General features: G+C 40.7%; 1 protein-coding gene across 1 annotated transcript in view; it reads left to right on the forward strand.

The window, feature by feature from the left end:
- ZNF704 (zinc finger protein 704) overlaps positions 1 to 6,820 on the forward strand; it is a 91,935-nt gene extending 85,115 nt beyond the window's left edge. The window contains exons 8-9 of the mRNA XM_042785860.1: positions 2,508 to 2,602; positions 3,862 to 6,820. Of these exons, the coding sequence (XP_042641794.1) occupies positions 2,508 to 2,602; positions 3,862 to 3,973 (207 nt within the window). The 3' untranslated portion in view covers positions 3,974 to 6,820. The remainder of the gene's footprint in view (positions 1 to 2,507; positions 2,603 to 3,861) is intronic.
- Positions 6,821 to 13,510: the final 6,690 nt, after the last annotated feature.

The following is a 13,510-nucleotide window of genomic DNA, read 5'->3' on the forward strand; positions in this document are numbered from 1 at the left end:
GTGCTCTGAATTATGCAAAAGCTAGGTTCCTGAGGCAGATGGGAAATAGAGTTGTTCCCGTTTTCCCAAGATAACTTTGCAGGTGCAAGAGGAGGTTGAATGTTGGCACAGCTATGAGTCATTGCTAGGTGCAATTCTCTGCATGCAGAAGAAAGGACAAGTTCATGTTTGCTCTACCACTTGAGACTGAACTAGAATAAAAAAAAAAAAAAAGTCACAGCATGGGAATGTATGAGGAGAAATTAAATGATGTAAGAGGGATGAGCAATAGTGGAGTCTCTATCTCTTGGCACTGGAAGACTTAACATAATGACCATGTAGTTCCATTTTTATGTAATATAGGACAAAAGTCTTCTTGGATGCCAGCGTGATCTCTGCTGTGTGATACTGATTTTTACCTGCCTGCTTATAAGACCCAAAAAGGTTCAACAGGAGAGGAGATCTTTAAGTTTGATAATCTGATGTTTACAGATCACAAATCTTCTCTGTTACCACAGTTTCCCCCAGGAGATGTAACTGGAAACTCCAGGTCCTCGCTTCAGACAAACACTATTGTTACACGTTAACTCTCTGTGTTAGACAACACTTCAAATGTGAAAAGCCTCTGAGGGCAAGGATTGCCCTCCTCTTAATCAGCTCTTAGTGTCCTTACAAAAGAATACAGCTAACTAGTATTGTTTAGAGCTGTTGCAAAGCATATCAAAATACACTAAAGCTCAACTTCAGTGCAGTTCAGCTGCCTGGGTATGCCAATCCATGGAAACCATCGTGCAGAGACCCTCTCTGGAGAATGTGAGGGGAGACGCGGCCTGCATGCTGCAATTACTGCTCAAGCCTGTTCTGTGTTTGGAGGCAATCAGGATAATTGCCATCAAAGTACTTTTTTGTTCAATGATGGAATATGTTGAGTATCAGTTAATAGGGGTAGATATAAAAATTTTCTGTTTTTTAAAATGTTTAACTACTCTAGCAGATTTGACTGGAGATCTCTGGTTGCTGGTAATGACTGGAAAACCATGTAGTGTTTGGTAAATGCCAAAGACTAGGAAAGTGTTAACTGCTCTGCATTTTGTCTTCAGTGTTTCCGTCATTCTTGGGTAAAACAAGAGGAAAGGTTGATAAAAGATAGGGAAAAAAAGTAGTAGACAACCAGCTGCCCTCAGTATTGTGGAATGATAGGACAGAAGGAGCTAGTGTGGTCTCTGGACGTATAAAACATGACTCAAGGTAAGCAGGCAGAGAGAGAGGAAGTTTCTTACAAGTTTTTGAGACATATTTCATGTATCAGTAATGATCTAAACTTTTTCAGAGTGTGAGCGGCACATCCAGTTAAATCAGAAGTTTCTGGAGTTACCAGTCAGGAATAAAAGTTGAAAGAGTTCCTGCACTCCATTACAAGTATTAGTTTTTAGCTACTGTGGACTAGCTATATACAGACTTTGTATTAAAAATCAAAGCATATTCAGTAACTCTCTTCAAGTCAGGTCAGTTCCCATTCTTCCAGGTATTATGAGTCTTCAAAAGGGCAGGAATGAAAAGTCACATCAATGAAGGGAACTGTGACAATACCTGCAGTTCCTGGCTGCAGGAGGCAGTGACTCTGTGCATCAGATGCCCCAGTGAAGGTTGCTACATTCTGTACAAAACAAAAAATGAGCGTTCATAATTTTTTTTCTGGTGTTTTAGATGTAAAGTGGCTGTAGCCTTCACCCAGCAGCAAAATAAGACCTTAGCAGTAAATAATTTAGGAATTATTTAGGGCTAAGCTTTATGACGTGATTACTTGACGAATGTTGCCAACCCCCAGGCTCATGTAGGAGGCTTATTTGGAAAGTCTCAGAAGACCAAACTACACCCTTCACTCGGGAACATTCACAAAGGAGGACACCTGCTGAGCAGGTTTATAGTGCACAATGAAGGAAATAATCCATTACTTGTTGTTAGCAGATTTGATCAGAAGGGCTGCCTTGCACTCCCGTTAAAACTTTGAGGGCCACCTTATAACTGCCCTGCAGCAAACCCCCTTCTCCAAGGCTGTCTCCCCACAAAGAGTGCCAAGTCACAGCTGGGAGCAACACATGAAATCCCTTTATTTCATAGGGAGTTACTGGTATTGATCTCAGCACAGGCCAGAGTTTATTTTCCCAATTATTTTCTCTGCTTAAATTGGAGAAAGTTTTCATAAGAGCTGTTCAGAGTTCTTAAATAAGGATGAATGCATTTTCTGTATTTCCCAAAACCTGCAGTGATGCTGATCTGTATTCTGGTTTGCTCTGTTTGGAGGACTGGAAGTATGGTGAAACATAATGGAGATGATATAGCATACCTGATGCTAAATGGTCGTCTTTCTAAATAGACCTACTTTACTTATGGTGTATGGTCTAGAATAACCTCTCCTGGGTATCCTTGCCACTGTGCGTCGTGAATTGCATTTTCTGGGAAAAGTGTTTATACTGCATTCACATGTGTATGTTCTTCATAAGCAGCTTTTTTGTCTGTATTGACAGGTCTCACCAACTCATAATCGTCCTGCAGGGAGTGGAGAGCAGAAACAGTCCCACACAGTTCTTTCATCACCGCCTAGAGTAGCGTTTGGCTTGAGGTATGGGACCATTAGCTCCTGCCAACAGACCAGCAGCCCCAGAACCTGGAGGGCATCAAGTAAATAAGATGTCAGTGGCCAAAGAAACAGTAAAACCACACCACCAACTGTGATTGCAGTTGTCAGGCAGTTTCTTAGTAGAATGCTTCAGAATAGGCATTCTGGACCTGGTTTGCTTTTCATTGCCATCAAAGGTAAAGTTCAGGAGCAGAAGTGAGTAGTTGTGAAATGAAGAAGGCAGACTGTGAGGCAAAACTGCAGGCCTTGTGCCAGGCATGTCTGGAGTTCAGATGCAGATCTAAACTGCCCTGTAAAGCAACACTGCCCGGCTTCACTGCTCCAGCTGAAGCACCCTGAACTGCGTTACGTGGCTTTGCTGTCTTCCCTGAAAGGGTGGGCTGTCTTGTGTGTTCATCAACAGTCAGTCAGTATGACATTTAGCTTCAGGCGAATTACAAGAAACCATATCTTATAATAAACTAGATCAAAGCAAAGCTTTTTATACCTTGTCTTCCTAGACATAAGCTGCATTCGCTTCCATTAAAGCTAACTGATGTTTGACTGGAGTCTGCTTTAAAAATGTTCAGAAACTTAGGTTAAAAAATCAAACTGTGACACTAAATTTCTTATAGTAAGGAAACTCCTTATTTCTCACAGTCTTCACAAACTGTGAAGTTACAGTCTCACAGACTGTCCCCTAAAATGAGACAAAAGGAAGATTTCATGCTTTTCATTTTCCTCATGACTCCCAGTTCATTGCATACGCTACAAACCAAATTTAGGATCGTCCCAATTCTTGGATGGTGCCCAGGAACGAATGTTGAGTAATCAAAAAGCATATAGGTATGCAAGAGAGGAACCACCACACAATTGCCATGTGTGCCGTGCAGCGTGTAGTACAGGTATTAAACAGGTCTGTCTGTACTGTTACTTGGTGTAGAGATGCCCGGACAGATGGCACTGCTGTAGCGCGCGCTGGGTTACTACTTGCAGCGTTGCTCCTCAGCTTTGCTGGCTGGAGCAGAGGAGCAGGCTCAGCAGCAGCCAGGCGAGGAGAAGGGCTGGTCCCTCGGAGCTGTGGAGTCACAGCCCCGTGTCCTTCTGCTTCGTCAGATCCCACTTGGCTCGAAAACTTGAAACGCTGGGGGTTCCCTGCCTGCTGCTCCCCTTTGAGACTGTTGCCCTGGTCTTAGAGTGGTTAGAGATGAAGCAAAGCTACGAAAGCGTCTCATTAACAAGCTTCCCTTCCTCTCTGACAGGAAGCCTCGAGGGGAGGGGAAAAAGTGTCGGAAGGTCTATGGGATGGAGAACAGAGATATGTGGTGTACTGCCTGCCGATGGAAGAAGGCCTGCCAAAGGTTCATCGACTAAAGATTGAAATTATGCAGAGGATTTGGGGATGGGGGAAGGCAACAGCAGAACCAGATTGCTGCAGCTGCACTGTATCACTTCCCATTTTCCCTCCAGTGATGTGGTGTTGGGGGTTTTGGTTTTCTGGGGTGTTTTTGTTTTTTTAAAAGAGCTTTGTATTTCAAAGTGAAGCACTTGTAGCCAAGGAGAAGCACTAATCAAAACCTGTGTGGAGCAATATAGAAAAAAAAAAAAAAAAAAAAAAAAGCAAAATCAAGAACATACAACAAAATACTGTCTTATTAAGTATGGAAACCAGAGCAGCTATTAGTGTTTTTCTGTAAAAGAAAGGAAAAAGTTAATTTTTTTGCTAACTGTGAGCTACTTGCTCCTTAGGATCACTTTTAACCATTTCAGTCTCTGTGCTGTGAACGTCTGTTTTTGCTAAACTGAACAATTTTTCTTTTCCTGAAACGAAGATTCTTTTTTGAAAGCTTTCTAATAAACACTTCAGAGTTGTATAAGCTACAGTTTTCTCAACAAAAGCTGTACTAAGACTGGAGACTGCTAAGTAATTCTCCTGATACGGATGATCATGATTATATTATATTTTTGGAAAGGGGATGTGGGGAGGAGTTGGGATTTTCGTTTGTTTGTTTATAGGAGAAAAGCAAAATCTGAATTGGCAAGAAGGACAAGCAGTGCTCCTGGAAGGTTTCTGAACCGGGCACAGACCAGTGGAGTGGAACAAAGTAATTTAAGTACCAAATTGGATTTTGATCCTCTAGAGGAAGAAAAGCAGCAGTGGAAAGTCACCAGCAGATATTGTCACAACAAGACGTTGAGGGAAGAAATCCAGTGATGCCTGATTGAAACCCATAAGAATACGATGGGGGTCCGGCAGCTTTTCTTGCCGCTCTCCCGTTTCTGAGGGAGGATGAACAGTTGGACCGGCACGTCTGTTGCTGCAAGAGGCCTATAAAGAACTGGTAAATGCAGCCACTAGGATTATATGTAATACATATTCAGGGACACGATCCAGCCCAGCAGTTCTGCTCTTGCTTCTTTTTCTCTTATTTGAGAGATTGTTGTTAAGACGATGGTTTGCTTAGATTTTTTTTTTTTTTCCCCCTATTAAAGTTGCTAAGATTTATTTGGCATGAAACATTGGGAGAGAAAATACCCCCTTTCCACAACATCATCTCAGAAAAAGAAGTACAGTAGCAAAGGAGCAACATATTCATGGTAAAAGTCCATTTCTTAACTCATTTGGATATATGAATTAAGTTTCTTTACTTTGGATAGATTTGGGTACTTTAGTTTCTCTGTCCATTAGAAAGTATACACCAGAATGTGGCAAGCTGGTGTTCTGTCTCCACTTGTATCTAATTACCATTAATTAACAATAATTTCAGTGCAAAAATAAAGCATTTACTAGGATATGAATGTATACAGTTAAACAATACTTGCCTGTTAAAGAAAACAAGACACCTTGAAAAAAATCAAAGACACAGAAGCAAATGTTTGCCTATTAATAGAGGCATGGAGGCCCACAGATTTCTGGAATTTATTTTTTTTTTCATACCGTCTGAATGAAATCAGATCTTTTTTCTTTTTTTATAAATTGTCTAACTTGGCTCGTTCTCACTGAAATAAGAGGAGGCCACGTATCTAAACAGCTTTCTAAAATCTGGTCCAAAGTTTACTTGATAGCTTTATTAAGCGTGCATCGCTGCTTATGCCTACATAAAAACGCAAAATAACAATGCAGTTGGTTAGAATACACACTATGGATTCGGTAAAGTAGTACTGAGAAGTAAAATTTATAATAGGAGCTACTGAAGGTTATTATCTGATTTTCTTTGAACAAGTTAATTGGGCAATCAGACGCCTAATTTGAGCATGCTATTTCTGCAGTTGTTTACAAATTGTGTAATTTACATGCACAAGTGGCAAGATATGCTTGCATGCATGCAATTAATTGATTTTTTGCCCGGTTGTGTTCTCTAAATCATTTAAAAAAAAAAAAAAAAAAGAGTCTGAAATCTAGTAAGACCCTGAAATATATACACAGATGTGTGTGTATGAGTTTTTAGATACAAAATCTGGGATCAACAGGGAGGAGAAAGATTGTTTTCTTCATAAATATAAAAACCAAGACCCTGAAGGTCAATGGGTATACATAGCTAGCCACTGTATTATCTTCTTTCCTCTTAGTAAAATGTGGGTCATAGGTTTTCTCTGGATGTTGTATTTTTTCATTTTCCATAGTAAAATACCTGATAGTAATTCATAGTCATTTCATCTTCAAACACTGAGCTTGCTGATGGTGTATTTACTTTGGTAGAACTTAGAAAATTTGGGACTTTTCCAAGATACTCCTGCCAATTTCCCCACCCCCATTTTTACAAGCACTTCAAGACTAATTATAAACCATTCCATAATTAATTTGACTATTGTTAGACTGACAGTATTTGCCTATCTATTTCTTGTTCCCCTCCTTTTATATTTTCCCTTTTTGCTCTGGAGGATTTTTTGGAAAATAATGTATCAGATTGTATATTGTTTCTATAATGTCATGGCATTGTGAGCACCTTTCCCGAGGGCACTTTATGCATTATTGTAATAAGATTATTCTTTATAAATTTCTGCACAGAAGAATGGTTTTGTCGCCAGACCGGATTGCCCTCTGGTACAAATTTGACATGGCACAAAACCCACAAATCACCAAAACAGGATAGAAAATCGGTTGTTAACAAAACAGAGGACAGAAGATACTTGATACATCCTGCCAGGACAGACCTAAATTGCCAGTATTTTTACACAACCTTTAACCAGCAGTTTCTATTAAATCAGTTTTGCATCTTACGGCTGTGGCATTTTGATTGAAAGGTAGGCACTCCTCGAGTTACCATGTCTCAGCCGTGGCCGGTGCGAGCGAGAGGGCAGGGCCGTCCGGCCCGGCGTGCAGCGTTCCCCCCGCGCTTTGTGCTTTGGGCTCGGGTCACTTCGTGTCGCACGAGCGCTTCGGCGCCCGCCGAGACCCCCTCCGCCCCCCTGGCACCCCCGGCAAGAACAGAAACGCCAGCAAAGCCTCTCCTGTTGCTGGCAGTAACGAGCGTCACCTGGGACAACCTCTTCCATTTGTCAGTCTCCTGCTCCTGTCTTGCTTTAAGCTGTTGTCACTGTCCTCCCAGCATCTGAGTCATCTCGCGCTTCTGCACCGGCCTCTCCACAAGAGGCGGATTTCTGTGTTTTCCCAAGGAAGGGCTAGCCTGAGTGCTGTGGTCATTTATCATCGTCCGTACACGCCATTTCCCCCAATTTCGGTTTCTCTGCGCGTGGTAGGTCATTGTGTCTGACCTCCTGGAGAAGGCAGAAAGAATGGCCTGAACACATCACGCGGTCTCTGAGTGCTACAGGGAGTTGGACGTGGCTTCATTTATGTTAAGAGCCAGAACTTCCCCCTGAGATATAAAAATGGAAGGATCTATTTTATTTGATTTAACCACTTACTGGTACTGATGCTGGTAACAGAAATTGCCAACATCAGTATCAGAGTGGAGATCAACTGTACAGATCCCAAATATTTTTCATCAGGAGCTTTCTTGCTATAACAAGGCTATTTCCCACTTCCTCATTTACCCCATCCCCCAAAAGATCTGGAAAAGGAGATAATTTTAGAAGTGGGAAATTTTAATGGCAGTTTTTAAAATGTGACTGTGCTCCAGCTGTTCCTCTGCGAAGCTATTGGCCGTTACAAACTCAGATCATCTTAGTCATAAAATGGTTTCCACCCAAAACAATGTGCCTGATTCTCTAGTGCCTTGCACAAACGTAACGGGGTACACAAGATGCCAAATGAGCAAAAAAACCCTCTTCCATTCCAATTTGCAGGTTTACACTTACTTTTAACCGATACCACTTGTCACCTAGCAGGTATCTGTTGTGATGAAAGCCAGACCTGCAAGCTCTGCTGCTTGTGTGAATAAGCTGAGCAGAATGCCTGTCTGTTGAATTGCTTTTTACAAATCATCGGCCTGGTATGAACGTTAGCTGCCTAATGATCTGCAGATTCCTTGCACCCGTTCGCTATCACCAGCATCACTTCCCTCCTTCCTTCTACCCTTCATTTTTTTTCAGATAATGACTAGGTAGGCAGCACAACAGGAGGCAGAGCTTTAGCCAAAAGCTTTTGTAGAACCTGCATGTAAGAATCGATTCCAGCTCCATGCAATATCCCAGATGTCCTTTTCACTGATTTTCTGTTTTTTCATTGGTTCTGATCCAGTGAGTCAGGATGGTTTTCTATTTCTTGCTGTGGTCTGGGACCAGCTAGAGTCGCCCTGCTGAGAATTCAGGACAATCACTGTAAGTGTGGCAATAGAACGCGATTTCTTTCTTCCACTGCCTTTAAATATGTTGGAACACCATCTCAGAAACAGGACATGAAATCAGAAGCTTGCTATCCATGTGCAGAGGCATAAGGGGTTGCTTGCCAGTGAGGCTTGTTTCTGTTGGTTTGAGCTTCAGTCATCTGTTGGAGAAAGTTGTGCTGCTCCTTTTCTTAGAAAGAGTTTGATAAGGAAACGTTTGAAAAGTCTCATCTTGGTCTTAGATTTACACTTTATTCCATCCTCCTGTAAGGTGGTAGCACTGGAACTGAGACTTCTTCTGTAGAGTGTGGAATTTAATCTGCATTTGTCAGGATTTTTCTGGTAGATAACTGTGGGCTGATGCAAAGCATCATAGCAAAGATGTTCTGGTACGAGTTCAGGAGCGTTTTGCGGCATCTTTAGCAAAACAGCTAGACAGTAAGTCATGAGCAAAAATGAATCAAGCTGAGTCTTTAAATGCATTCTGTATGTGGTAGACTCAAGCAGCCCTTGTCTGCATCTACATGGAGCTTGGAAATCTTCAAGACTGAAAAAATGCCAACATACACCTATGGGTGATAGTGCCCACTTGAACTGTTTTTTTCATATTAGACTACAGTGCTTTCACATTGACCGTGCTCTCGCTTTTATGCAAATGCAAGATTAAAGAAGATGCTTATCTTCCCCTTGCAATTTTATGGGTTTATTCCTCAATACAAAAAACACTAATCATGTTATTTTTGCTTTACACAGACCATTTTTAATAGCAATCCAGAAAGAACCGGAAAACAGAAATCGGTCTGTTTCTGATGGCACTAAGCAAAATAAGACACGGTTTGCTAGTATGCTTGCTCATACTCACGGCAAGAATTTGTCTGGTCAGTCAGCTGATGAAATGTAAGGGAATGGATAAATTCATAACAAGCCAGTGTTCTGCTTTTTTTTAACACATCTTAACACCAAGAATTTTTTTTCCTTCTGTGTTTGAGTCTGAATGTGAAATCTCTAATATACCCTTGAGGGAAATTAATTTAGCAATAGTAATGCTGTTCCAGCCTTCCTGTTACTTGGACATATACAAAATGTTACACTAACGAGGTAGGATTTCAAGATTAAATCTGAATTCTTGATGTAATTCAGTGCTAAAGATGGACTCAGATATTTTAAAATGCGTGAATGTTAGTGTTTGCCATTTGCCAATCCTCTTGAAAAATTCAGGTTTGACTTTGGAGTCTTTATCTTAGTATACTGCACCCTGCAGCGCTTCATATATGATGTGTAATGGTCAGACAAACAAAAGTTACTAAATTGTTTGTAAAAAACTGCCTTGGGAAGACAGGGAAAAAAAAGGTAATACAAATTTCCTCAGGGAACATAAGAGGGCTGTAAAGGCAGGATGTAGGTTTATCTGAATGGAAGATGGCTGAGCAATTGATTTATTTTTTCTATTCTAGGCAAAATTTAAAGACCAATATGTCACTACTTGAATTATTAAAATTAGAAGGAAGCACTGGTTAATGAACATGGTCTTACTTAATGCTATAGCTTAGGAAGTTCCAAACAGAAAAAGTAAAACATGTTAGATGACACAAAAATATAGAAAATGAGCTTGAACCATAACCTAATTATAATATAAATCTATATTTTGTATCAATTTTTTCAGGATCTACTGTAAATAGAAAGGCTTCTTGTTTATATAGTTGCTTGGTCAAAGCATCCTTTGTCTATAATTGGATTACTTCTTACCAAATTACTTCAGGAAGCAAAAAAAAATAATAATTAGCATGGTATCCTGGAGGTGTTGAGTCCTCCACTTTGCAAAGTGCTAATTCTACATGAAATTAAAAGAAAACATGCCATCACTTTTTTTTTTTTTTTTTCAGATTTGCAATGCTTTCAGCTTCAGTAAACCGAAGGTTTCACTGAACCATGTTAACTGCTGTTTTGAAGGAATACATATGCAAATTCTCAAATTTTTCTTTATTTGTACACAAATAAATTATTTTTGGTCCATAATATTTTTTCCTATTAACCTTTCTTCCTGTGTCCAGGGACTCCATTCTGCAAACTCCCAAATATTTATACTGAAGTGAATAAAAATCAGAATCATCAGTATGAGGACTGAAAAATTTAAATAGCACCTGGCATCAGAATTTTCAGTATCGATACTTAACTCTAGTAATTGATTCTTACAGTCATGCCATCAAATCTTTCAGGAAAGGGGTGCACGTAATCTGTAAATTAGCAGGTATGGCTGCACAAAGGTAGAACTACTGTATTCCAACAATAAAATGTAGGCTTAGATTCATCAGAGCACTCAAGTGCGTGTTTAACTTCACTTGTGGAGTTTGTTGGTGGGACTATCCGTGTTTCTAAAGTCAGGCACACATTTTTATGCTCTTCTAAAATCAGGCCTTGGCAAGAGCAAATACTCTTACAGCTTTGTTTGAAATATGCACTTTGTGAGACAATCTATTTTTTCTGATTTTATGCAATTTATCTAGTATTTAGAAGACCAGACACATTTAGAGAATTCTTTTTTTAAATTATTTTTTGCATTGCAAAAAGAAAGTGAGAAAGACGACAAGTTTAGCTGTATATTTTAGCATGTGAAAGCATTGCTTAGGTTTGTAAGAGATGTCTATTTGCCATCAAGTTCAAAGGAACGTATTTGGGTACATCAGAAAAAAAATGCATGTCAAGCAGATCACATTATATAAATTTATATAGTTCCATCTGTATTCGCTGTATGCTCAACACTCCTCCAGGCAAGGAGGCACAGGATCTCTGAGTATGCGAGGAAATAAATACGTTTACCTAAAAAAACTTTAGGAATATTGTGCTTTTGAGCCACAAATGATGTTATCTATGTGTAATTTTTAGTGTTAAAATAGACAGTAGCCTTATTAACAAGGTGCAATACTTACAAAGGGCTAAATTACGGAAACGTGGTGTGTGTCTGTACATCACTGCAAAATGTGCACTCTTTTAAAACTGACTTTATAGCACTGGGATCTTATTACCTCGCTGAAATTAGAAAGCTGGTATAATTTTATAACCATTTATTATACATTGTGAGACAGGATTTGGGATTTCTGAAAAACCAAAAGGAGGAGAGGGCGGAATTGTAAATCCCGTGGAATAGTGGTATGTTGTTTTACATGGCAGAAGTAACCTAGAACACCTTTACAAAGCTGCACAAATTCTGGATTACTGAAAGAAAAAAATATATTGCCCTTGGTGGCAGAGATAATTCAGTCTAAAATTTCCTGTGATGTCATGAAAATACCTGCTTCAGTGTTCAGTGTTTGGTTTGTCTCTTGCATTTTATTATTGGGTTTTATTTGTTTGTATTCCAATTGTGAGGACATTCCTACATGACCAGTACTTGGCTTGAAATTGTATTCTTTTGAAAATAACTTTCAAAATTGAGAGATTTCTTCATCAATCTGTACAGGCTGATTGAGATCATACAACATGATCTGCTCCAGCTTCTGTGGAGACTTCATGCAAGCATAAGGTTATATAAGAAAAGATTACGTCTTGAGGGTTCCTTGTTCAGTTATGAAAAGGGTTGAACAATCAAACTAAAAGCTCTGCTCACATATTTCTTCTCTCCCTCTGCACTGTGGGGTCAACAGAACACAGGTTGCCAAGTACGGTGTATCTTACACCTTTTGTTTGCTGTTAAATAATGACATACACATCATTTTCCCATCTCTCTTACTGGTTTTGTCTTCTGCTCAGAGTCCAGAATTAACTGAAAGACAGAAGTGATCAGATCTGTTGAGCAGAATGCTGTTTGGTTAACCAGTTTCCCTCTTTGACTGACTTCTAGGAAGGGGCCGACCGACAAACCCCAATTTAGAGACGTTAGTCAAAAGAGGCTTGAGCCAGTCAGGTAAGACCTGAAACAAAATTGCGCAGAACTGAATCCCAGTAGGAGGACGCTAGTCTTAAGCACTCAATTACAGAAGTTGTTGGATTTTTTGTTTAATTACAAGCCTGAAAAACACAATTAAGAGCAAAATGCAAGATAGCACTGTAACTATCTGAGCCCTTGGAGCATTACAGATTCTCTCAGGAGAGTTGCAGTTATTCCCATGAATAAGTGCATTGACTAGGACTGCTCATGCAGGTAATGGCTGTAGAACTTGAGTTTTCCTCTGTGCGACTATTTCCACTGTAATTGGGAGTGTGAAATTGTGAATCTCCCTCTCTGAGAGCATGAGAAGAGAATTTTGCTGTTAGGCTTTGTGGGAGGAATGGATACTACCTAGGCACATTTGCGTGGCTGTTGGAAGATGTTGGCTCAATTTCTGGTAATGCCAAAGTGGCCGTACTTCGGATGTGTCACTTAGTGACAGGCTGAAGAGCCGTTAAGCACATGGTATTCAGCCTGTAACCCATCCTACTGATAGCAGGCCCGGGGAGAAGGAGGTTTCTCAGAATGGGATCCGGGATAGCCAACCTGTTGTGAAGGGAGTCAGCACCATAGTCCGTGTGCCCGCAGCTGGGGCAAGAGCTCCTTTGCTGTGTCCAGCTTGAGGGAGGGGGTTATCTGCACTCATTTGTGACCCACCGTACAGAACGTTCTTCAGAAGAGTATTCTTTCTTTCAGACGTTAAAAGAAAACTGTCGGAGAACTTTTATGTTCCAGAAGGTCGCTGAATAAATTACAGTATTGTCAGAGCTGAAATCAGAAGTGGTGGTTTCCCTCCTCGCAGCCGTGCTGCAGCTCCCTGACTGGCCCGTGGGAGCTTGCTCCCGGCTGGGCTCTGGCAGGGACCCATCACCTTAACCAGGTCCTTTTCCCAAGACCTGCTGGAACCCAGCAAAGAGCCCTAAAACCAGGCCAGTGCGAACCTGACCCCGGCTAAAGGAGGCTCTTCCCAACTCTTCCCCAACTCTTCCACTTCCTAAGCAAGTGTTTTATTAGTAGACTTTTACGAAGGGGGCATTGCCCCGTCGCTTTTCAGTGCCATTTCTAACACAGCACCAGCCACCCCTGCATTTACAAGGAACCAGACATTATCTTTGTTAGTCATGGGGGCTTGGGAATATTATTTTAGCTTTAGATTTCACCATTTCACCTAAGGCTGTAGTTCCACAGCAAGTTCAGCTAGCATGAGCTTGTGCTGCTGTTGAAAGAGCAATTGCTACCCCCCCTTGCAGAGGCATT

The sequence above is a fragment of the Tyto alba genome, unplaced genomic scaffold (genome assembly GCF_018691265.1).
Source record: "Tyto alba isolate M040663 unplaced genomic scaffold, T.alba_DEE_v4.0 Super-Scaffold_9, whole genome shotgun sequence".
Classification (NCBI taxonomy): Eukaryota; Metazoa; Chordata; class Aves; order Strigiformes; family Tytonidae; genus Tyto; species Tyto alba.